This window comes from Aulonocara sp. 'chitande type north' Nkhata Bay, linkage group LG12 (assembly GCF_057382095.1).
Source record: "Aulonocara sp. 'chitande type north' Nkhata Bay isolate Kocher_YH1m ecotype deep benthic linkage group LG12, A_spYH_male_GT1.1, whole genome shotgun sequence".
Taxonomy (NCBI): Eukaryota; Metazoa; Chordata; class Actinopteri; order Cichliformes; family Cichlidae; genus Aulonocara; species Aulonocara sp. 'chitande type north' Nkhata Bay.
The window spans coordinates 23907849-23934165 of record NC_141355.1 but is presented as its reverse complement, the minus strand read 5'-3'; the positions used below and the strand labels follow the sequence as shown (position 1 = coordinate 23934165).

Genomic DNA, 26317 nt, shown 5'->3' with positions numbered 1-26317 from the left:
TAGCGCTCAGGGCTGGGCCATATTACATTCAGGACGGGTAGGGCATGTGAGAAAGAGCAGAGAGAGAGAGAGAGAGAGAGAGAGAGAGTATGACAAGGGAAAGGTTGAGAGAGCAACACAAAGCTCCATGGGACAGTGAGGGAGAGGCACATTTAGAGAGAGATGAGAGGTTAGAAGTCACTAGTTCACAAGATAATGAGAGACAGGCTACTGATTCAGATCTTGGTGGACAGCTGGTGCGAAGGCTGAAGACGCTGCAGGCTAACACTGAAAGCAAAACAACTGTGGGATTTAACAAGAATATCGGCAGCTTGCTACAACAACAGGAAATACTTGGATACAACAGGTGAAAGACACAATTTTGAAGCAGACCTGCAGTAAATAACAGAAAGTACATTTGGAGACAACATCTGAAAGGATATGGACACCTTGCATCATATACCACTGGACAAAGAAGTAGAAGAGGAGGTGTTATATTTTCAGTGCTTTATATTTTATTGCAGATATTTTTTTGTAAATCTTTCCAGATTGGTAGTGTAACTGTATCATACTGTGCAGCTCTTCCAGCTTTCTCTCCTAAACGAATCATATGCACTTAGTTAGATTCAGCATTTCACAAAGTGGGGATCACCTACTTCCTCTGATTTAGTGCTTCGTATACAATGGGAGGTGTTGAAAACATGCAGCAAAGTTAAAATTAATCAAACCTCTGTATACTTCTCCGGTGTTTCATTTTGTGCACATGCTACAACTATGGATGTTCAGCATGAGCAAAGTCAAGTTAGTTACAAACTAGTAGATGTAGCCCAGCCCGCCAGACTGACAGTTCTGATGAGGTGTTTGAACCATGTGGTCCACTGAGAGCATGGAGCCAGAGAAAGCACACAGCCAGAGAAGCTTCTTCAACAAGGTGGACGTGCCTGATCATGTTCACTACATTGTGGCTTCATTTGTCTTCATCATTGGGGCACTGGGCATCACTGGAAACTCTCTGGTTATGTTTGCCTTCTACAGGTAGGTATAAAACTGGCTTGTTTATTTAGATTTTTGTTTTTAATAATTGTGCATATCCCTTTTTTTGTAGATAATCTGAGCTTTTACAGTGTGCAAGATGTGATGATCTCTCGTATGAACTCTATTATACTATACTCTTTGTTTCTTTATCTGTACTTATGAAGCAAAACAATAAAGGTTAAGGGGTTTTGACAGTGCATCAAACAAGTTAGTGATTACAAGTAAAAGTAATCTTTGCATCACAGTGTCCAGAAGGTAATCTTAGCTAAGTAGCATCAAATTAAAAAATGTTTTTTGAAAAATCAATAATTAAATGCTGCGTGCACAAATACCTGAAAATAGATTAATGGTTGCATAAATATACATGGCATTGAAATTAGAATCCAATGTACCATGGAGTTCAAGTCAACCATGAAATCCACACTGCTATGTAATACCATTTACTGCCATGTAATGCAACAAGTCAAAAGTAAATGACACCTGTTAAGGTTGCATGCCACTGATGGATCAGTCTCGTAACATCACAACTGTAAACTTTCTTTTAGAAGTCAAGGATGGAAGAATGTGTTATGTGTTGTGTAATTCAGAGTACCATTTAAGTTAAATGGTACTCAAAAACTGGGTCAGTGTGTGTGAGTGGTGCTGCTGTTCTGGGGATTGTCACAAGCTTTCATACTCCTCTGTCCATCATCACAGACAGATTAGATGGATTTTCCATTGTGTTGCTCTCATAATTTGCGTTTAGTGAATCAGAAATGCGCATGATGTTATGGGTTCCAGGAAACACACAACTCGCACACCCACACACACAAACACACACCTAGAGCTTGAATGAAATCGCAATCAATATGCTGATTTTTGGGGAAATGCTTTATAATATTCACGCACACGTTCAATATTCTTCAATAATACAGTATTGTTTGCAAAGGCATCGACTCAAACAAATTGGGTGGAATACGTTTCATTAAAACTGCAGGAAAAAAGTTAAATTCAGGATAAACAGGAACAAAAAGCTGTGACGGAAGAAGACAGCAGGTCAATATCCTGGGTAATCAAGCTTGAATACAAGTATACCAGTTCACACATGGTCGAATAGTTTAACAAAGAGCTTGTCTCTGATCAATATTGACCATTAAACCGTAAAATTATTTAATTATATTATATTGAGCTTTACATGCAAAGGAAATACATGTGGAGTAGGCAAATGTTTTCAGTGTTTTGGACCTGCCAAAAATATAAATAAATAAACAAAAATAATTCAGGATAATGAATTTCCTATGGTTTGGTGAGATCCTCATCCTGCACCTCTTCTAAGTTGACCTTTGAAAGAGAATTTAACCAGTTAAAATGTGGACTTGCAGTTGCAGAAATTGGATTCAAATACCATTTGAACCAAAAGAATCTGCATTGATTTAATTTTAAGTATGACTCAAACAGTGTTTTTCAAAAATGAGTATATATGTATAATAATTAGACGATGAAATTACAAAATTATTGTCATTTTAGTCATCTGAGGGATTATACTAATCAAAACACATTAAACAGTCTCAAAGATGACTGCTGTATTTGAGGACTTTATTTTAGCTTTCTGATCACTGCGAGAAAGCCTCAGAATGATTAATGTTGTCATTTTTAATGCCACTGTGCTGTATAACATACGATTTTCCATACATTCTGTATGTTTGTGTGCTTTGCAGCAGCAAGAAACTTCGTAACTTGCCAAACTACTTAATCATGAACTTGGCAGTCAGCGACTTCCTCATGGCTTTTACGCAGTCCCCCATCTTCTTCATCAACTGCCTCTACAAGGAATGGGTATTTGGAGAGATGGGTAATTGTCTCCTTTGTGTTCTGATACAAAGTGAAGTGTGTGTGTGTGTGTTAAAGTCATATTTTTGTTTACAAATTTTTACATTCAGGTTGTCGATGTGCTGTTTCTTGCAGGATGTAAGATGTATGCATTCTGTGGTGCCCTGTTTGGCATTTCCTCAATGATAAACCTGCTGGCCATCTCGATTGAACGCTATCTAGTTATCACCAAGCCTCTGAGGGCCATCCACTGGAGATCGAAAAGAAGAACCACTCTTGCCATTCTCGTGGTCTGGCTTTACTCTTTGGCATGGAGTCTAGCGCCTCTAGTTGGCTGGAGTGAGTCTCCTCAAACTGCATGTCTTTTTACTTCTAGTAAACACAAGTCCAGACTAGTGTTTAACTATTTTATTATGATTACTGAAAACTACTGCTTTCTGTGATTTTGACATATTTTATTTTCACTTCTAGGCTCCTATATCCCAGAGGGCCTCATGACATCTTGTACGTGGGATTATGTTACGTACACGACAGCCAGTAGGAGCTACACAATGATGCTGTGCTGTTTTGTCTTCTTTATCCCACTGGGAATCATCCTTTACTGCTATCTTCTAATGTTTCTGTCTATAAGGAAAACTGGGAGGTATTACAGATCTTGTGTGTTTAATATGCTGCGTGCTTGTATATTTATAATATTAGATTCTGTGCAACATCCAGTCTTGCAGAGAAAAAACAATGCAGGGACTAACTGTGCATGAACTACTTACTTCTTTTAGTTTAATTATTATGTTCTTATGAGTTCTTTAGTGAATTCTGATGTTGCGTGTGCTCCTGATACACTTAGTATTTTGTATCTTATTATTATATCTTGTGTTTGTAAATGCACAAGCCTATTCCTAAAGCATATAGTGCACTGCTCCTCCACCTAAGCTGGAAAGATACTCAGAAAAGGAATTTATGATAAGATACAACCGTGTTTTCAATAAAATGTGGAAATACTTCAAGATAACCTCAGTCTTACACACTGTAGTGTTGGAGGACAGTTAATTTGGATTCAAAACACATGTTTTACCTCATTATCTACCTCCTTTTAGTTCAAAAGAGGCATCCATTGTGTTTTTAAACATAACAATTGCTTGTGTTATTGACCTGGAATGACCAAGGGCTATTTCCATCTAAGCAGCAGGTGCAGTGAACTTCATGCTTCAGGGAGAAAGGCATGTGTATTGAGTGGGCAATTTTTTTAAAGACACTATCAACACAAATGTAGAAAATAGGTATTTTGTGTTCAGAAATTAATCAGAAGGTTTTAAAAAAAATGCTTATTACTTATAATTTGTGGTAACAATAGCACTTTCAGATGACTGTAGTAATACTTAAAGAGAGAGTTACATCCCCAAAGAAAACTGAGGTTATTTATGTGATACTGTAGTCTTTTCCTCAGTGCAGATATTCCTAAAAGATCTTCTGCAATAATATTGAGCATGGAGCAGTAGCCATGTAAAGTTAAAAAGAAGAACTATATAGTATGAATATATTTACCACGCTGTCCATCCTGCTCTATTTACAGGGAACTAGAACGTTTGGGGACTCAGGTGAGAAAATCCACTCTCATCCAGCAGAAATCTATTAGGAGCGAGTGGAAAATGGCAAAAATTGCCTTTGTCGTAATTGTGGTCTACGTCCTCTCCTGGTCTCCATATGCCTGCGTCACACTAATTTCTTGGTCTGGGTAAGATTATTTTATCTGTTAATATTGATGATTGTGTACTTTTATCCCTTGGTAATGTACATAACAGATTCATGCATTTGTAGATTGTTCATTTGAAAGCATACCTGTCAGAAAAATCAGAAAAAGTCAGGTTTACAACTGCCTGTTTTTGTTATGGCCTTCATCATAATGTAAAAAATGGTTGGTGAGAAAATGATATTGGGCACATTCACTGCTCTCACTATCAGATGTACTTATCTACAACATGGTGAACGGGAACAAGTAACACTTCACTAGAGACGCAGTGGTGGTGTGCTATATGGGAGCAGTTTTAAGCACAAGATTTTAATAACTGGGCAAATATTATTCTGAATTATTAATCTTCTCCATATATAACGTTCAGGCATTTCTTCACATAAGCAATCACAAACAAAGCTTCAGTATAATTCAATGATGTTTGCCTCATTATATTCTGTGGTTGGATTTTTATCATTACATAATGTTGTGTCAATAAGAGGCCAGTATTTCCTGGTTGGGTTACATACAACAGACGGTGAAGTTGCTCATATGCCCTGTGCTTATCACAACATTCAGTAAACCACATGTCTACCCTGGGACATACAATTAGTTATGTAACTTTGAAATCACATTCTGCTCATTCAGTGGAAAGGTAGTCACACTTGTGCACACACACATGCACGCGCGCAAGCAAAGATGATCAGATGGACTTAAGCGACCCTCTTTAGCAGCTGGCACATGTTCGTTAATCTCTAACCAAATATGTCCCTTAATTATGTTACAAAACACGAAAGAGAAACTGGATCTTTGCAGCAGTCATTTCTGATTCTGTGATGTCATGCAACAAACGAAACCATCTTTTTAAAACGCTGCTGTTTTGTCTGAACCAGCCATGCCAACATCTTGTCGCCATACTCCAAGACAGTCCCTGCAATAATAGCAAAAGCCTCCACTATCTACAATCCTATCATCTATGCTATCATACACAACAAATACAGGTAAATAATGATTCGGTAATTTCATTTTAAAGTTTCATATAAGCCCCTTGTGTTGTGCAGTGCCAATGTATTATTTTGGAAGAAATGCTACCAACATGTAGCAAGCTGGAGTCTAAATGAGTGCATTGTTCTGCACTGTACAGGATGGCACTGGTAGAGAAATTTCCCTGCCTGTGGTTTCTGTCTCCCACTCCTCGAAAAGAATGCATCTCATCCTCCATCAGCGAGTCCTCTTTCAGAGACTCAATCATCAGCAGACAGTCGTCAGCATCAAGGACCCACTTTATTACTGCCTCCTCCAACCTCTCTGACGTGGTAAGTTAGGTTAGAGTAGATTTTATCTGGCTGTTGTTTAAAATGCCCGAACAAACAAGATTTCTCTTATGTTGAATCTCTCTCTCTGCTTATCTAAAATGAATTCTAATAAATTTGAAGTATTAATAATCTTAGCAAGATGCAGGTGGAAATTGCACTAATATTAGCTTTGAATAATGTTTGGCATCTACTAAACTTCCTCAGTTTAATTATTATTATTTTTTGCTTGCAGTTATTGAGGGATGTGGAGATGGAGCCTCTGGGCAGGAGGTCAGGCGATTCCTTCAGAAGCATATCATCACGCAGTCAGTCCTGTAAGAGGTCCTGTAAAAAACAGTTAGACCGGAAGACAACCAAAACCCACACAGCAGAGAAGGTGAGGAAACACTGCAGAAAAATGTGAAAGTGTGAATCTGAAAACTCACAATGTTATCTTTTATTCATCTACGATTTACACTACTTGCCCGCATGTAGTAAAACATCACACATCCATGATCTGAAGGTGATTTTCTCATGTATGTGTTTACTTTTTGACACTCCCAGCATCCGTCTGTCATGAGTGAACCATCAAGGGCCTGTGATCACGAGCTGGTTTCCAGTTCTCTGACCATCGCCGCTCTCCCCCTCCTAGTTCTTACCAGGAGGCGCAGCCACAGTCTGACCAGTGCGATTTCAGATGCCTGTGGCGAGAAAGGAAGAATCTGCGATAGGATGAACAGCCACAAGAGCGATTCTTTTGATTGCCTGAATTTTGGAAAAATGCCACCCACAGGCCCCAGATCACCCCAGGGTGTTCCTCGCATCATCGTCATCAGTCCCACCACTGAAAGCAGCCTCATTAACCAAGACAGTGTCTCCTTAGAAGACAGCATTGAGTCAATGGAGAACAATGTTTTTGTCACCCTAAACTTTTCATCAGAAGTTTTTGAGGCACTTGAACTACTTTCTTGACCAACTGGACTACTGATTACACTTCCACTGGATGTTTCCGGATTAATAAAAAAAATATACATCAAACTTTTTGCTACAGGCCAACATTCATATTGGCTATAGACATAAGAAGTTATTCAGCTCTTACATGTATGCGTGCCCCTCTACTCCCCTCTATTGACTAATTGACTCTACAAGGAAAACTTGTATGGCAAATGAAACAATAAGCTGATTCTGGTATGCAGTGTGCAGTGTTCGTCAGAGTTTGGCACGGACAAAGGACCCCTAAGGGGCAGCAAGCTTTTATTAGATTTTTCAAAAATGACAAGTGCAACTACATATTTTCAAGAGCTTGGGGCTAAAGCTTGACAGGCTGAATTTAAGTTTATCTATTGAAGCAAAGGTCCATGCAGCTGTGATGCAAACTTTTGAACTGAAACAGAATTCATTCTTTACGCCAACATCATTGATTCTCTTCTGGCCACTGAAGAGAAGCGTTAGGAATAGTTCCCTCCTCCTCTTTCCTCAGGACGAGGCAATATGTGTAAAAATGTAAACCAACAAGGCAGCAAATCAAGAGCACTGATTATATGTCCGCTTTGGAAAAGCAGCACACATGAACAAAATAAGTCGTTTTTAGTAGGTTTTCTTTTTGGCTTTTATTACCACAAAGAATTTAACAGCACAACATCTTGTGTTGTAACACTAATCCGTTAGGTCATATGGACCGCTTGAGCTTTTTCACTGGAACAGAGTGAAATGAGGTCATTTTTATTATTCAAATACTGAAACTGGGTCAAATGTGTCTCATACAACAATGACATTTTTAACATTTTGTCGGCGCAATATTTCTATACATGTTTAAATACAGTATTTAGGCACACGTCATTTCTCAGAGAGAGTACATGATTTATGTGACGTAAGTATATGACGGCTGCTTTATGTATATTTTGCCATTTGATGCTTGTGCATCTTTTGGTTTTGTAATTATAGAACTGTTTTGAAAAAAATGAGGACATGCTGGAGAAGCACTTATATTTGAATCAATATAAAAAGAGTATATATTTAAGCTGATGCATCTGGTGATGATGATTATCTGTAACAGCTGGTCTAAGCTTAGTGTTAGTCAAAACACCTGAATTAGTAGGCAGAAAACTAATATTGACGATCATCCAAATCATAAACTACTTTCAATGACAGCCCTTTAAGACACCTTTGAAGGACAAGTTTCTTCTTCTTCAGCAGGTTTAATGGCAAATAAACTATCATTGATTGCCAGTGTCTGACAGGAAGAAAGAAACACAAGAAAGAAACACTTGAATCAATGAAACACTTTAATCTCTTTTAGTTTGCCTATAAAGTCCACAGAGTTTAACATTTCATTAGAGAAGGAGTGTGTGGCGGTAGGAAGGTAAAAAAAATGTTCTGATGTTGAGCCTGAATGTACACTGACGTTTGTGCTGCAGCTCTCATCTGGACAAGCAGAAAAACGCAGATAAACACCTGCACCAATATCTCACTGAAGGTCACTTGTGTTATTGTGTTATTGTGGTTTTTTTTTTCTTTTTTACATTACACCATAATAATAAATGCAGAATTTATTTCTGCTCTGCTAATATGTACAGTTCTACCTTTAAAAATGATTTGAAACAAATGAAAGTGCCAGATGACATGAAGGGAAGTATTGTACATGTTGTTAACTACACTGTTATTAAGCATTCATTAAGCATTGAGAGTTATATCTGACACAGACACTCAGGCTGACCATTCCTAACATCTCTGAATTTTCAGAGATTCTTTTCCATGTGTCTGTGTGTCACTTCCTATCATATTAGTTTGACAGCTAACAACAGAAAGCGATCCCCATCCACCGCACTCTTAATGCCCTTGAGCTTTTAAGAAGAAAGTATTTTTTCAGCCTGGTTTGGAACCACAAAATGTATTGTATGTGTTAAAATACACTTGAATTTTTGTGCCAGTTTTTATGCCAGTGGTGACAAAAATCACACAAAATTAAATGAAATCATGCAAACAAAGCATCATCACCACACCCTCTAATGAGTAGCGTTTGTTTACTTTTTAGCATTACGTCTTCTTTTTTTATTTACCCACAATAATGTTGAATATGTATTTTGAACTATTAACACTATAATATAATGTGTGTTTCATGCCTCAACTCAGCTATTTTATTTACCACTTTCTATTAATTTTGTGCTACTGTAATAACATCTGCAAAATTTGTATTTATTGTCTTATTATTTGTGAACAGTTAAAGAGAGTCGTGGTAGGGAGTGTTATGGCACTTTTACGGTTCGTAAAGTGTTTGGATTCACCAAATCACGTAGATAAAGTTATTAAACCTGTGTTGAACCTCTACTTAAACTGCTTTTTTGTGACAAAACACTTCACCGTCTGTTGTATGTAACCCAACCAGGGTATACTGGGCTCTTACTGACACAACATGTAATGATTACACAGAGTCTACAGCTTGCACACTGACCTGTGAATGTGTACAGTGGAAAACTAAATAAAATATCCTGATTGTTGTGGAGGTTTTAAGACAGAGTGTAATAGAATAAATGGATCTGTTACAGTTAGGCATACTTCAGCCTTTTATTGACCTTTTATTTCCTTAAAAATGGATTCCTGACAATGAATGCAAAAGGAGCTAGGAGAAATTTTAAAAGCCTTCAGAATTGTAAGAGGACTATTACTTAAGATCACATAAAATATGGAAAAGTCTGGCTCCTTGGAAGCAGAATATAAAGAAATGGAGGGTGGATCACTCAACAAACAGTACTGTACATAGTGTGTTCATATTTTGCTGAGTGTTCATCAGTACAAAAAAACAATGTTTCTGTTACATGAATTATGTGTAATGACAGCACACAACCACCGGAGGGAAGCAGACAAATAATCTATGTTGGCTTTTGGTTCGGAGTTTTCATTTTTCCACATCCTTAGAAAGAAGCATAAAACAAATGCAAGACTTGTTATTAACTCAGTCACAAATAAAATGTGTTAACTGCTTCAAGTATACCTGTCATCCCAAAGGGTAGGACACCTGAGTTTGATTAGCCTGTTACCATGCCATCCTACATACTGATACTGTTTCCAAGAGATTTAATTGTAGGGAAGGACCCAGTCAAACTGTGTGACTGTAAATGTGTTTTATCATCATACCTGCTGACAGGTGTGTCTCGGCCTGTGTGTGACTGTGTTCATATTTCAGAGAAAGACACACAGAAAGATGACATCATCATGGAAAAAAAACGTAAGCGCGTACAGTGCGAGAAGACAGCGACAATATAACTGGTTAACAAGCACAAGTGGTCTCTGGTTTATGTCATACCTTTAGGAGTGTGGATGCGCACTTCCTTTAGCCTCTACCACAAACCCAAGTCACTGACAGAGTGTGGTTGCACGCGAGTACGAACGAGTACGAACTGGCAGGTTTTTTTTTTTTTACCCCTCATTGTGGTTCACATAATTAAGGTAATGAATGATTAATTTACCACAATAATCAATTTATCTTCATGTGTCTAAAGTTTCTATTAAAACGGAGCTTAACACAGTCTTGCTAGTTGCTTCTTAAATAAGTGAACAAGTGTGACCGAGTAAAAGCATGTGTGCGTGTGAAAACGAGCTTTGCAATTAGGAGGCATGAATTTCACGCCTCCTGAACCAACTGTCCGGCTGACTGCGTCATGACGTCGCTCCATTGGGACCTACCTCACACAATGAGATGTCAAACACACGGAAAACTGGCCTGCAGCAGCACACTGGACGGAGCACAGACTTCCAGCAGGGGCGAAAGACTTTCCAGCCACAGGGTGAGCCATGAACACCTGTTTAGTAAACTGTGAATGCCTTTTGTGCTGATGGTATTTATTTATTTATCTTTGTATATGAGGCCTATTTAGTTTTATTGAATCCTAAGTTTTGTTGTTCTTATTTGCTGGACACATATTGAGGAAAATATGACACAACTGAAAATAACATATTTTCAGTTGTGTCACGTTTCAGGACATGAGATGAGGTGGCCACGCACTGTTTTTCTGTCTCCATGGTGTTGTGGTAATTTGCTTATGTGATGTATTTTTAAAATGGCACACTATAGCTGTTTAATTTGTGCTGTCCTAAGAATACCAGAAAGTGAATCCCGGGCATGATTGCAAGAAACATAAGGAGGAAGGTGTAGTATGTGTATGCTGGCTAGGGGAGGGGGGATGCAGTATTGATGTTTGGTGGTGCTTTGGTGTGTGCTGAATGGAGCAGATGCTTTGATCTTCCCTAGAGACCCTGCTCCTTGCTCCTTCTAAAGCTCTGCCTCTGGTCACAGATATATGGGCAGGGATGGCAAGCCTAAAGCTGCACAGACTAATATTTACTTCTCTTATTGTGAAGGTCTGCTCTAACAGAAAGCACATCCCAACCTTAACCAATCTTAACCCTTGGCAGGAATTACCTAAAGTCTGGGCCAGCCAAATATGTCTTCATTTTCCACAAATGTCTTCACTTCCATAGTGTAAAAGTCTGAGGGATCATTGCAAAGTTACAAACAACTACATCCTGAATATTAAATACGGGTTTTGATTCATTTAAACGATAGTGTGGCTTTAAGTTCTTCAGCTTTTGCCATCTCCGTGTAACCTTATCTGCCCTCCTTTGCTTCTTTTTCTTTGTATCCTGTGTTTATTTCTTCCCTCTTTCACTGCAGTCAACACAGAACAGCTGCTGTCTACTAGAGAGGAAGGAAGTAAAGCACTGGAAAGTCTACTCAGTGCACCAAATATGCAGTGCATGCGTGCGTGTGTGTGTGTGTGTGTGTGTGTATGTGTGTGTATGTGCATTTCTGGGTCTTGTGTGTGCTTCTGGAGTTATGGATGCATAGCTGCCTAAATGTGGTAGAAAGCGCATCACTCATCCATAATTCATTTTATCCACCAAGACCTGTGTCATGACATTGAGGTCATGATATCATGAAGGCTGTCTGAACAAGACAACTCCATCATGAAAGACTGACGAGCTGTCAAATCACAAAACCTTTGACACCGTGGGATGGAAATATCATGCTCAAGTATTTCTCTATTACAATTCACACATATTAGAGGAGATACTGCAATGGTTCAAGCTGTGATGACCTTTCGTATTTCTTTGTGCTTATTGTAAATACTGCCATGAAGTATCTGATATGTCTAAATAAGAGGAAATTATTAAAAAAATATGTGTTGGCAGACATTAATTATACTTTAAAGCTAATTTCAATTACAAATGTGGAAATAGTATTGCTTAAAAGTTGTATTATTCTTTCTTTATTTTCTGAGATGTTCCCATATGTTTTTCCAGTTTAAAGAAACTTATTTCTGTAAAGGTAAGCTGTTTTTATTTAGAACAGTATTTGAAGAAAAGAAAAAAAACCCTACTTGATTTGGTTCAGCTGACAGTCTTACCAGCTGTGAGGGTATCATCAGCTTGAAGGAAAGCTGAAGGTTTATTTTCAGAGGCGCATAAACGTCCTCATTAAACGTCATATGAAACTGGCCATTATGTTTGATTCATGTGCAAAAATGGAAATGTATGCCTGAGCGTGATGCGGCACAAATCGTAGTGTCCATCACTCTACCTCAGAACAGGAGGTGGCCAGAGTAATCAAGAGCAGCTGATCCCAAAAATCTTAAGTGGTGCGTGGTCTGTTTGAAATTGGTGTATTGGTGTCCCTGAGGCAACATTACACTTGGCTTTTAAATGCCTCTCTTTTATTGACCCAGACTTGACCCAGGCATTAAGGAGTTCTGCGTGCACATTTGTGGTCTGAGAGAGCGAGAGAGGGAAAGTGTGTGCGTGGACCTGTGTGTTCATGCCTGATTCCTCTCAGTTTATCTTTCCTCGGGTGGACAATCATTTTGGCTGAGCTTTCTGAATCCCAGTGCGTTTGTTTGTCTATTTCTGTCTGTCTGGTCAGAAGGGAGGAATATTTTCCACTGTGAATGTAATCAGTTCTAAACAGTGACTCGCTTTAGACCGATGATACAGGCTTTTCACAATAAGCTCATAAGAGTTCAGGCTGCTCTCTACTTCTCTGTTTTTTTTATACAAAATGCAACTCTAACCCTAACTGTGCATGACAGTACAGAAATGGGTTGAGGGGATTAGTTAGGCTTATAGCAGTCTGGAAGGGTCAGAGTGATTAGATTGTTGAGAGACAAATACTGTTCATATTAGAAAAAATGTCAATAGTGTCATCATGCACACACCTCTGAGTGAAAAATCTGCATATGGAGTAATCAGTGTAACCGTTCCTTCCTGGATTTCGAGCTACAAGTGCCCTCAGAAATATAAAAGTGAACGAAAAAAAAAATAAAAAATTACTCTAAACAAAGCTGCCACAAGAGTGTTATTTGTGTATTTTTTCAGTTCACCCATTTTTATAGAATAGTATTGCAGTTCAGTATATAGAGTTTTTATAGTGTGTTCACTGTAAATCTGGGTGTTGTATATTTGACAAAAAAGAGCTTCAAACTAATTTATAATTAATGGTATTCAGACCTCTGCTGACCCCAGTTTGGATGAGAATCATTAGGTTTACACACAATAGAGATTTTATGTATGTTGTGTCCCTTGGGGTTGTGTGCATGTGTGTGTGGGTGGGTGGGTGGGTGTGGGCAGCAGCTGGCAGACTATGGGGTTGGTGTCCCTCTTTTATTCACATGGATGATGCATTAAATGTTATTTAGAAGGGCAGATTATGATAGCATTAAAGGGTGGAGCTTGTCTCGGTGTGAGCATGTGTGTTTGACTGCAGGCTGCTAAGCTGTGATCATTAAGCATGTGGAGAGGTGAGCATATGGAGACTGGAATAGACCATTTGACAGAACAAAAGACTGGCAGGGTGTCTGAGGTTTCGTGCTTTAGACCACTCACCATTGTTAGTGTTTAATATTATTATTCTCTAGCTCACAAATCCCCTTTGTTCTCTGTGTTACAGTTTTTGACAGCATAAGCAATTGATCTTATGTCTTTAAACAGTGAGTTAGACCGATGGGTCTAGATTTTAGAAAGCATATCTCCCTGGGACTCAATACCAGTCGTCCTGTTACATGAGAATGGGACAGTGGTACAAAGCCAGTGAGATAAACTGATTTTTTCATTTATATTTCTTTATTTGGTAGTAAAGAGATTAAAATGGCTACCCTAAAACACACTTTTGTGTTGTCATGCTGTAAAGTGCATACGTGATCTGAGGGTTTTTAATGAGAAAACAGATTTCTTTAAAAAGTAGATTAAAACTAGTAAAATGAGCAGTACAGTAATTCTTAAGCATTAGTTCCTATAGTGGCTGTAAGCCTGCTGAATACTATTACCTTACAGGAAGCAGTCCACAGTCAAGCCATAAAGAGATTTTAAAAAGCTCCTGCACAAATGGTTTTGAGCCTTGCATGAAGACACTGGTTGTTGCTCATTGTTGTGGTTGATGCTTAGCTTGCAGTCATAATCAATCTGTCACGGCGCTGATTTGTTGCCTACTTTAATGCCCAAAACACACCATGCCTTCATCTGTGGGCAAAAAATCTCTAGCCTTTTCCTTCATGAATGAACTTTCATGTTAAATATGTTGATAGAAGGAAAAAAACAAAATGTGTTTGTTAGTGTTTCTGTGGCTGATTGTTTTAGGATATAACACTGGCTATTTGGCAGTTTGCACTACTTTAGGTCTGGGAAAACTTTATAGAAGGCAAACAAGGACTTCCTGATTATCTGATCATCTTACTCATAAGGATGCTATTATATTATTGTTTTCACATAATGCCTGATCAGCCATAAAGCCTAAAGTAAACACAGTGCCTTTAGATTTACTGTAAAACTTAGGATAGGTCTAACCCTATCAAGAAGCTTCAGCTCAGCAGTGGAAACAAAGTTAATGACTCTTCCATCTTTGGTCCTCCCAGGAAAAGCTGCTCTTTTGTTTCCTAGCTGTACTGTAGAGGTATGCGCTGTCAATGTGGGAATGTTTATTAGCAGGATAATGAAAAGCATCTTGTTTTTATGTGCGAGTGCGTCGTATGTGTTTAACGGCATACTATATGTGAAATGTTAGCCTGTTTACTCCATCCTTTGGTCTTTTCATCTGAGATATCTACACTCTTTTCTTTTTCAGTCTTTTAGACCCTTTACGCCTACACTTTTCCATGCCCATTTTATATCCAACAGACTTAAGACTTTTTCTCACACTTCAGCTTCCCTCCTCTGCTTTGATGTTTGTTGATTTTTGAGAAGTCATTTTTTGATTGTGGCCTATGGTTGCTGTATCTACCACTGCCACAACCAGAGTTATGACTTGGCAAGATGTGCTGACTGTGTATTTGGTCAAGGCCAAGAAAGGAATGGGATGAGTATTTAATTGAGCCACTACTATGTCAGTATAAATATAAAGTCAATATTGATCTGTCTGGGGTAAAATAAGGGGGCACGGACAAAAGCCAGCTCAGAATGAGACGAATTGCTGCTCTCTGGACATAAATAATGGAGGTACTGATAAATAAATAAGTGGGAATGAGTGTGCTGCACTTAGGAGTTCTATCCCTTAAGTATAAAAGAAAAATATTTATAACTATTTTCCAAAATGTGCTGAGATTATAGTATAGATTATGTAATTTAGTGCTCAGTTTGGTAAAGCTTGTTTGCCTAATTATTAGAGCGGGGGAAGTTGATGCAAGTCACAGAAAACACAGTAGATTTACAGATTTAAAGCCATGGATGAATATCTACTTCTCTTAGATTGTTTCTAATGAAACAACAGTGTTGCAGTTGTTAAACAACCATCACACACTGACTTAAGGCAATCTTGACCTTATACAGTCGCCATTATTAAATGACCCCTGAGCGACCTTTGCATTGATGCCTTTGGAATGAATTCCCTAGTCATGATATGGTTACACTGGTTCCACCTTAAACGAAGCTGCCTGCAGGACTGAGTCCATGTTCCCAAAATATCTGGATGAAAGATAAACTGTCCCCTCTCCTGTGCCTCTTCTTCCTCCCCTGATCATTTTCTCTGTGTGCGCAATGCTCCCACTGTCTTTTCCTTAATCCTCCACTTTGCTCCCTTCTTCTCCCCTCTTGTTGCCCCCCCGACATCCCCCGCCACCTGATTTTTTTTCTTCTGTTGTCTCCTTCCATACCCCAATCTCACCCTTCATGTTATCTCCACTCGTTCACCCCTCTTCTGTGTTCGTCTCACTCCACCCATGGGTGATTTCCCCTCCTCTTTCTCCTCCCTCTTCCCTCTCATCCTAACCTATACCCGTTCTCCCTCTCGCCTCCCTCTTTCCCCTCCTCCACCTTTCCCCTCCCATCTGTCATTAACTAGTATATAAGAGCATCACATCCCTCTGTACCTCTCTCACACACACAGTGTGTTTGCTGGGAAGGGGATATTTCAGGGGAAACTAGGAATTGCACAGTCCACCTGCCCGTGAAGGAATTATTTTCCTTTCTGGAATTTCCATTAAAGAGGTACAGCATTTACCTTCATTTAATTTCAGCAGGAAATATGCTATTACTAACATTTAGGTGTGTGAAGGTCTTCTGGTAGTGTTTCCTGAAGGGTAATTTACATATTTTAAGCTACTGAACAACTGCGGCATTCTCCAGTGTATGGTGGTTTAAAATAACATTCAGTGAAGCATTTAACTCTTTTTTGATTGTAAAATGTTTGATGTCTTATTTGTTTATTTTTACTTAAAATGTGTTTATTTTTTTTATACCGAATAAGTCTAAAAAGGTAATTTTGGGACTTATTCAAATACATAGTTATGAATTTAGTTGTGAACTGTTTGAAACTATTGTATGAACAGTTTGATAAACAGTTTTATGTATTTTCTTTATCTTTATTTATTTAATGTTTGGCAAATGTGTAATGTGCAAATGTTTCTGCACCAATAATAAAACATCATAGCTGTGAGGCATGGTAGAGGGAACATCATGGATTTGGGGCGTTGTGCTGCCCTAAATGGCCTGTAAGCAGAGATTTTACAGTTGCGTATGATGTCTGTGAAGGTTCTCAGTCATCCAGGTCATCATAGTCTTAGGAGCTTGGAAAGAAAAGCATCTGGACTTATATAAGTTGCTGACGTTTCACCTCTCAACGAGAAGCTTCTTCAGTTCTAGGGTCAAATGGTGGAGAGTCCCAGATTTAAGCCCTGTGGGAGTTTCCCCCACGAGGGACAGTGGACCCCCTAATGATTCTCTACCTGCATCTATCTATCTATCTATCTATCTATCTATCTATCTATCTATCTATCTATCTATCTATCTATCTATCTATCTATCTATCTATCTATCTATCTATCTATCTATCTATCTATCTATCTATCATTGCTGCACAATAACAAATGTTTTTGCTTGTCTTTCATGTCTTGTCTTTTCCTAGATCTTGGATCAAAATCTTACCCCTCATCAAAAGCTAGTGATATTTTTATTGTCACTTGATCTGCATAATATATTCCGGCCATCAGCATCACTTGTGAGCCAGATCAACACTGAACAAGGAAACCATGACCAGCAACTACAATGTCACTCTCATAGGTCCTGCCCCCTGGGGCTTCAGGCTGCAGGGAGGAAAAGACTTCAACATGCCCCTCACCATCTCGAGGGTAAGATTAAAGTGCCCATACACACATGCATGCACTTAAATGTGGATAACCAGCATTGTCTTCAGGGTGATAAAACAGCATATATTTATTTTGTGACAACGCAACCATATACAGTCATTCTTCTCAGAACCCTTGTGCTATTTGTACTATCAACATGTCTTTACTACCTTTCTTCATTTCTGTACCCCTCTTGACTGAACCCCTCAGCCACACCCAAGACAGCTCAGCTAAATCATATGCCATCTGTCATGTATCGACCACACATGAAACCTTTTCTCGCTTTCTTTACATTCCACTTCACTTTGAGTGTCTGTATTGAAATTGCAGCAATCAAAGTTCTGGCACACAAGTCTTGGCATCAATCCCTCTGCGTGAACAAGTAACTTGATGGTCCCTTGGTTTCCCTGCCTTTCAGTGTCTACTCGTAATATTACCTCTTATTGCCTCCCTCCCGTCTCTTCTGTTCATTCACACATCAGCGTTACCGCATGGTCACATCCACATATTCACAGAGTATGCTTTGCTCATTACTGTAACTGGATTGTGATCTTAAAAGATGCAAATCCTTCCTAATGTTGTTCAAGCTTCTGTTCTGCTCTGCTGCACTGTGCAGTGCCCTCAAACACACACGTAATGCATTTACGCACACAAAAGTCACACAAAAGTCACCAAAACTGGCACGGTACAGACTTATAGCAACATGAGCCTGATGATGAATGGCTTACTAGGTTCTGTGCCAATCCCCTTTGGGGCCATTCTGGGTTGCCATGTTTGTGTTATTACTTTGGATGTGATACTTTTCCCACTAACTGAAGCCATGTGAATTTTTTAACCACGGGTTTGTGTGTGTGTGTGTGTGTGTGTGTGTGTGTGTGTGTGTGTGTCTGAGAGTGCAGGCATGGACACAAAATGTTGGAAGACACTGTATGTAACTGAAAGGAAAAAACTGAAAGAATCCAGAAATAGGACATACAAATAGAAACAGACATCTTGTAAAATAGCAGCATTTTAAATTGCAAAATGCTACAAGAACTAATCTTGTATGAAATTAGTTCTTTTGTGTAGAGTTGGAGTTAAAAAATAATGCATAATGCATTGCAAATGCTGCATTCCAAAGAAACTGAAAGAAAAGATGAAGAAACTCTGATGCTGACATTGATTATTGAAGACTTGAAAATATGCAAGCAATAATTGACGATCCCGTTTGACCGTTACTCCAACATCACAGTGAAAGTTGTGTGATTTAACAATTTAAGATGCCTTGCGAGCTTGTTTTGTTATTTTCCTTCTCTTGAGATTGCTTTGATGTTGAGAGATTCTTAAAAAGGTGTGAAACAACTATTGTCTGAATCCTACAAATACCAATAAATTGTAAAAGATTTGGGAATACTCAAACTGACTCAAGTGGGCTCCTTATTTAGCTTTGTGTCTCTAAAAGCAGATAAATGCAGATTAGCAGAGATGAGGTGGAGATGGGGGGTGGGGTATGGGAGGTGGTATTCAGTGCACGTAAATAATGCTGCGCACAGTTTACACAGGCTGAACTTGAAGAAGTGATGGCAGGCAGTCAAACACGTCACTCAGCAGGTCATCTATCTACATGTGCTTGTCTGACCCTTTGATTTGTATCATACCTCTCTATAACTTCCTGTTTGTTTTTCTCTCTTGTTATTTAAATCTATGCGCTTCCTAATTCACTTTGTCAGATGTTCTTATGTAACACTTATCTGACTCGACGTGGACGTACAGTTTGTAGTCATTCGTTTTAGAATCCATGCAACTCTTAATCTAATCAGCTCTGTTAAACTGGGTCTATGACGATAAGGGCAGTGCTTCTGACCGCCTATTACTGACACATAAACATGTATACCAGTGCACACACATACTACTCTCTGCCAGTCTAACCATAGAGCTGGTTCTGAGAGGAGACCACAGAGTATGGGTTATTAGAGAATCCTGCACAACTGCCAGACCACAGTTACTCTTGCAGCTGCTGTTGCTAAGCTCTATAAGCATGTGAATATACAGTTTGTTTAATTTATGGCACTCTGTAGATGTAAAAAGTACCAGTGTTCAATAGTACCACCATTGCATCATGGCATGTATGTCTTGAGGTTTCTGCCCATTAGTTTATGCAACTTGTCTTCACATCTTCTTATACCTTTTTTTTCTTTTCTAGTGTTTAAAAACAGTTTTATAAGGGGCTGAGACTGATGGTGCTGCTCTGCTAAAGACCAGTAAAACACTTTACAATGGCTTCCCTTTTTGACATGTCTGGAGATTGCGAGAAGGAGGTTTAGATACATGCAGAAAGTGTGAAAAACATGGGTTGCAGCATATTCCTCAAGTACATTTATGTGTAGCTTGCTGCACCTTTCCAATATTACTTATTTTCTAAATAATTGTCATACACTGTAATGCACAACTGGGCAGTATAAGCCTTATTTACAGTAAGAGTGAATGGTTGAGCCCAACGAGTGTCTGTTTATATGCTTAAAGAGAGTAATGGAAGCTGTATCATTATGGTTACATGCCTGTTTATATAAGAACTGGACTACCTTGCTCTTTTGTATAGCAAACATTTGGATTCAGATATCTAATAGATATCTCGCTGAAAGGATTTTGGAGAAAATAGCTTGTGGAAAATCTCAAGCAAACCCAATTAAACCCATTTACTGGGAAATCCATTTACTTCTTTTATTGATGCGAAGAGACAGAAATACCCACCAATGGTACTATTCTCAGTTAAATTTACAACTCAGTGAATAAATATTTAAACCTTTCCGAGGGTAGTCCATTTACAGAATCCACTGCTAAAATAATTTAAGGGAAAGCAACCCAGGGGAGGAGATGCATTAAGCCTCTAAGAATAGATACATCATCTCACAGGTCTGCCCTCACAAACACACCCACTTAACAGGAAGACTGGTCACAGAGCTGTACCCCTATTTTAAGCTGTACTTACTGCATTTGTGGTATCACAAAGACACAACAAATACAAAAGCAATGCTAGGATAGATTTTCCCTCCTTTTTTGTGAACAAAATTTATACAGCAGTGTATTGTGTGTCGATTATCTCATTTTTATATTGTATTTCTTTAGTAGAAGTCTTCTTCTTTCCTGCACATTACTATAATAATGGTGTGAAATGACTGGCAGTGTGTGTATGCCATCTTTGTGTATATGCACTAGATAAACATAGCAATCTGAAGAGTCTATAGTACTGGCAAAACTCTACAAGGTATAATAAACTTGGTTTATTTATCACCATTTGTGCCAAATATATATATGTATGTATGTTAGAAATATGTAACTGTATATGCTTGGTCTAACAGAGTGCATCCTTCTATCATAATGCTTAAATAGCGGGATTCTAGTTGTACAGTGAGTACATCAAAATGAGTAGACAGCCAATCTATAATAAAACCTTTTCATGGAAGAATGCAGTTCCTGGAATTGAATCAGTGATGGCCGCCTCCTGCTTCCCTAGAGATGCTTTTCAACAGGCGATGATAACAACTGACCACAGGGATGGGTCTATTTCAAAGACGTTTTAGTTCTATACATAGTTTCTGTCTTTCTTCCCTTCCTCCTATTCCTGATTTAATGTCTTCCTCCTACAGAACTTGTTCTTAAACTCACATCATCACCAGGGGCCTGCACTATGGAGAAAGTTCAACATACCCAAGATGTATTTTTGTTACCAAACCAAACTGCCCTGGCTGATAAAGCAGAGCTGCAAATCTATATATGAGCATATTTATCTACCCATTAACATGAAAGTCAAACTGAACCAAAAAATTCTCTATTATTCTAAGCAAATGTGATAAATGGTAACTACAAAAAGATTTAAACAACACAAATGTTGGAGTAGAAGCCAAGATGGAAAGTTGGCAAAAAGATGCTGATTGTGTAAACACTTAAGTTATTAAGACAGCATTATCGAGAAACCTGTCAGTTAATCACAATAAAACCAGTATTTTTATGTGATATAAAAGTGCAATGTCACAATATCAATGTTATATGAAGTACACATATGGTTTTGCACACCTCAGTGATGACTTAGTAAAAAGTGAGCTACTTAAACAACTTCCAATAAAGCAGAGAATTTGCAACAAATGCAGGAAAATTGTGTATGACCACTTGTCTAAAAAAACACACACAGTTGAGAACAACCAAGCTATGCAAGGTGGCAGTTTGTGATATGTGACCTAAAAGTAAACAAATGACTCAATTGAGCATCAATGGAGCACTTGCTAGTTAGACTCTAAAATGATAGGAAAAACAAAACAATGGACAGAAATTACAGATTCCTTTACATGACGGTAAATAAAAGATTTAATCAGTTGGTGGGGAAAAAAACACCCAAGACACAACATCCCAGGTGGAAAATATTTTTCAATTTCAGTTTTATTAAGTGACAGTATTATTCAGGCTCATGAAGAGCCATCATTCTTCTTCTTCTTCTTCTTCTTCTTCTTAATATTAATATTAATAATAATAATAAGCAGTTATGTTATGTTAGCTTAAAATTTCCAAGGGAAGCACCACCTAGGCTACTTTTTTGCTTACATTTGACTTATGCTAGGTCAATATAATGGTGCTACTAGCATCTTGTAGCAGTAGAGTCACAATTAGATAGTCTGTAGCTCATTGGTAAAGAAGACTGGGAAGGAATCTTCATTTACTTACTTAGAAAGACAGCTGTGTGCAAGCTGCAACCATCAATAAATAAAATGTTATTTAGTATTTTTTTTTGTGGTATTAGAAGTAAAAGACAGTGTAAGACAATTTTAGCTTCATCCTTGTAGCTCCAGCCTTGGCAGTGTTAAAAACTCCCAGGAGCCAGCATAGAACAATGAGGTAAGCTTTGAAAAACCCAAGGTTGAAGCTGAAGTTACCTCGGTCTTTCCAAGCCTTGCAAGCCTCTGGTCTTAACCCTGTAATGCTGAGATTTCTCATCTTAATCTTTCATACCAAACTTCACGAGCCTGTTGACAGCTCCTCCAAATGACTTAATAATGCTTAAATCTGTCTTAATCAAAACAATTCCCATGCTTCCCTCTGAGTATCTTAGCTAAATAGTCCCAGAGCCAGAATCAACAACTTATCATTTGCCCTCCATAAATCAATCTGTCAGTATGTATGTGTTTGGGTGTGAGTTGGAAAATGCTATATTTGAAAACTGTTACACATTTGATTTTTCTGTAGTCCCAGCAGTGTGAGAATTAATCTTACTCTCATTAAAATCTGTGAAATTTTATGTTTCCTGTCAATATTTGGCATTTGCTTATCGTGGCTTTTTATGATGTCACCAGTTATGATGTCACTTGTACCACATGCTTATATGCGTTTCATGTCATGTTTAGAAAATATGCTCATCGTTCTTCTGTGTTAGGATATTTGAATCTATTGCTGACCTTACAATAACATTTCTGACTTCACCAGTAACGGATTAACTTATTTCTTTGCCATGAAGTGGTAATGTATTACAATTTTTTTTTCAAAACACGTTAATATTGCAAACAATAGACTGTTTAATAGACTAAAAGAAGACTTTTATGAGCCCTTAGAACAGCACAGCCAAATCATAACACACTGCAGTGAATTCACACAATGAAGAGACTAGAATAACCCATTGTGGCTATAATGTGTTTTCCACAGTAGCTGCTAAACCCGTCATGCCATTTTTGCCTTCCTCTCAGGATGCTGGCCACCTGACTGGATCATGTTTATTCAGATTAATTTTGGTTGACTGTAAAGATTGACAGAAGCACAAGAAAACATCTGGTGTAACAGCAGTATCTGTCTGTTCTCTTTGGCTTTTGTTAAGCTTTGCTTGGACAATGTACTGGGAACCTAGACCCTTAGTCTTTTCCTACATAGATTTATAGACTTGTTCTGCATGTCTTAGTGTACAAACACAATCTAAAGGTTAGTATATTATACACTAAGCTGATCTGATGTTTTTCTAAGAAAAGAGTTATGTCCCAAAGCACCAACTCTGTCTCTCTTTGTGATTCATGTTTCTTCCTAATGCCTGATTCCCTCTTAATGACATGTGCGGCTGTGATTCTTGAAGCTCATGGGTTACAAATAAGAAGTCTCTATTCCCAGAACCCAGTTGATGCACACAACAATAAATGTTTTCCCAGATTTTATCAGATGTTGACTGTAGCAAACATATTAAACAAATTATATATGTTATCCCAAATCAAGGTTATTAGATTAATTGCAAAATAGCTAAAGAAGGGCCACTTAAATATTAAAATCATATGGGACTAAATAAATCCGGTCCTGGGTTCATATAGCTCAGTTCCTGCCCTTTCAATGTCCTTTCTGCCATGACAGTCTTCCTAATGAGGCTGGATGTGAAAGCTAACTTATTCATGATTGGTTTAGCAAAGTGCAGCTTTATATTATATGGTTTTCATGGGTTTATAAATCCTCACTTCATTCCATGTAAATGTCCCCTAATATTTACAATGAAACTGATAAATATGACATATTTAATGCTTTCCAGGAAGAATATTGTTTCCCACTGTCTGGGTTTTCCTGGTGTGTACAGTTTTTTTTTTTTATCCTTACTCGTCTACTTCTACTAATTTTTTCACCCAGTTTACTTAAAAAGATATATCATTTGAAGCTGTTGATCTGTCATATGTTGGATTGATCTATTAAACTATGTTGATGCTGCATCAACATAGCTGGTATTTTCTTCATGTGAATAATTGGTACGGTGGGCCTGAGAGGTCAAACACACATTTTTCTATTTGCTTTTCTTCAGTTCCAGTCTCTCTGAACTCTTAGAGCCACTGGGCCATTACAAATTTTGGGGATCTACAGATGGCACTAAAGCACCAATGTAAAGCAAACCAACTTTTGCATTCTTTTACGAGCAAAGTCATGCTACAGTTGTAATTATGATAAAAACCTATAACAGATTAATAACTTGGCTTCCACTTTTCTGTACGCAACCAAATCAAAAGAGCACAGCTGAATTTTAATAATACTCATGAACCCACATCAGTCAGCTTGTGCTAACTAGGGACGCTGCTTAATTGCAAGCACGACAGACCTAATGTCCAAAGCTTGATATTTTTTTTATGTATAATGTGTTTTGTGGGTTTTGCCAGTGTGACTGCACTACAGTTCTGTGGGAACTCAATCTGATATAACCTTGTCTATTCTACTTCTACTTGCAATTTTATAGTCTAATATTTGTGTGAAATATTCATACTTAATTCATTTTCAGGGGGTTATGTTGATGTTTATGTGTAGTAATGTGTATATTTCTATACTTCATGATGTTGTGGCTTTAGATTCTTTTATCCGTTGCAATTTTCAGTGACTCGACTTCTAACCCCAGTGAGTGAGTTTGCCAGCACCAGTCTGAAGCCAAATCAAGTCGAATCTAATACTCGTAACAGCTGACGAAGACCAGTGGATTTTGTCAGATGAATACCAGATTCCTTTTCATAAAATTTCAAGATCCTGCTGACAAACCTGCATGATTTACTTTATTCAGGGCCATAAACTGCGAATGAAACATTCCCTCACAGTTTACTACGTGTTACTGATTGGGCCATACAAGTAGGCTGACATGATGGCTGACCTTGCACTTTATTAATCTTCCTCTTTCTTTGTTTAAACCTCTCTCTGTTTCTGTTTATGTGAATCTCTCATGGAGATATCTGTTGCTATTACTCTGACTCTGACTGCTCTTCACTTTTCTTGTGCTTAACAAACGTTTTCATTATTATCTTTCCTGTTTTCTGTGTTGTTAGATTCATATTTTTCGAAGGGTACAATTTTTCCAGTCCTCATTCACTGCAGTGTAACAAATACATTAATCAAATAATTTTTATATATTTAATTTTAGGAAAAAATCCAGCAGGAAACATTATTAGCAATGCAACACATGCAAGTTTATGATTTGACTGGGTGCCATAAGCTGAGGATATCCTGTTCCAAGTGAATTAAAACAATTAACGAAAGAAAGAGCAAACAGTAGCTGAATGTTAGCATTTATTGAGAAAATTGGAGAATTGGAAATACCTTGGTAGTAGTGCCTAAGTAGATTTCTGCAAATGTTGGTACAGTGGCATTTAATAGAAAATAACTGGCTGTAAAATAATAGAAAAACTGGGATTTTAAGCTGTGCTGCTAAGTAATAGCAGTGAGTCGAGTGAATATTAAGCATTGACTCTTTTTGTTTTCATGCAGAAGTCTGATATAAACAGGCAGTGTAAAGGAAAAGATCTTGTTGATGTGGTAATACAACTCATCAAACTCTTGTTGCCCTTATACTTTTGTTGGAGGATATGCCAAACTTGCTGCTAAGTGGACTTTATGCACAAAAATATATTAAAAAAACCAAACATACTGTCTCAACATATGGTAATAAATATTGATTATAAATAAGTGGACATCAATAAAATAAATAATTTTTAAAAACCCTTCAGTAAAACAATATATAGAGTGAAGGGTAATTTCTTGTCATGACATTACTAAAAGATAACATAAGTTCCAGTACTGAAACAGCAAAATTGAAGGAAAATAGGTCAGTACTCAAGGCTTCCATATGGAAGCAGCTTTGTGTATGTTCGAGTTACAGAGTATTTGTGTCTCAAGCTCTCAGAGAGTGCGATGCGAACCATCTGCCTGTCATCTTTGTCACTACTTGTGCTGAAAGCAGGCATTGTTCAAAGCACTCAAAATGTTCAGTGTGTGCTCAAAGCAGACAATGTTGCGGCACTCCAGTAAGCTCTTATTGCTATGTGTTGAAACCAGATTTTTTTAAGCACTTAAATCAGACAGCATATGTGTTGAAACCTGACATCGCTGGAAGCATAAGAGCAAGTTCG

The 26317-nt window shown here is 38.0% G+C and overlaps 2 protein-coding genes across 8 annotated transcripts in view; both read left to right on the top strand.

Moving 5' to 3' along the window:
* Window positions 1-135: 135 nt before the first annotated feature.
* opn4xb (opsin 4xb) lies at window positions 136-9997 on the top strand. 2 transcript variants are annotated; one of them, XM_086314521.1, is made up of 9 exons: window positions 136-1014; window positions 2715-2845; window positions 2959-3162; window positions 3295-3466; window positions 4394-4555; window positions 5443-5550; window positions 5694-5865; window positions 6098-6241; window positions 6409-9997. In XM_086314521.1, exons 1-9 carry the CDS (start codon window positions 848-850, stop codon window positions 6814-6816), a joined length of 1668 nt encoding a protein of 555 aa, XP_086170647.1. In that variant the 5' UTR covers window positions 136-847; the 3' UTR covers window positions 6817-9997. The 2 variants fall into 2 exon arrangements, with proteins under 2 accessions (XP_086170647.1, XP_086170646.1); XM_086314520.1 differs by having other exon boundaries at window positions 2712-2845; window positions 6409-9996.
* Window positions 9998-15942: 5945 nt separating this feature from the next.
* pdlim5a (PDZ and LIM domain 5a) overlaps window positions 15943-26317 on the top strand; it is a 63904-nt gene continuing 53529 nt past the window's right edge. For 2 of the 6 annotated variants that reach the window (XM_086314519.1, XM_086314518.1), the window contains exons 1-2: window positions 15958-16311; window positions 17228-17450. In XM_086314519.1, coding sequence (XP_086170645.1) covers window positions 17352-17450 — 99 coding nt within the window. In that variant the 5' untranslated portion in view covers window positions 15958-16311; window positions 17228-17351. Of the gene's footprint in view, window positions 16312-17227; window positions 17451-26317 lie in introns of all 6 variants that reach the window. The other 4 variants (XM_086314514.1, XM_086314515.1, XM_086314516.1 and 1 more) reach the window with 4 other exon arrangements.

What these genes read in the sequence shown, in the direction of transcription:
- opn4xb (XM_086314520.1), top strand. Translation starts at nt 848, where the DNA reads ATGTGGTCCACTGAGAGCATGGAGCCAGAGAAAGCACACAGCCAGAGA. An exon ending in TCTATAAGGAAAACTGGGAG is followed by an intron (nt 3,467 to 4,393) that starts GTATTACAGATC and finishes CTCTATTTACAG; the next exon opens with GGAACTAGAACGTTTGGGGA. An exon ending in CCTCCAACCTCTCTGACGTG is followed by an intron (nt 5,866 to 6,097) that starts GTAAGTTAGGTT and finishes TTTTGCTTGCAG; the next exon opens with TTATTGAGGGATGTGGAGAT.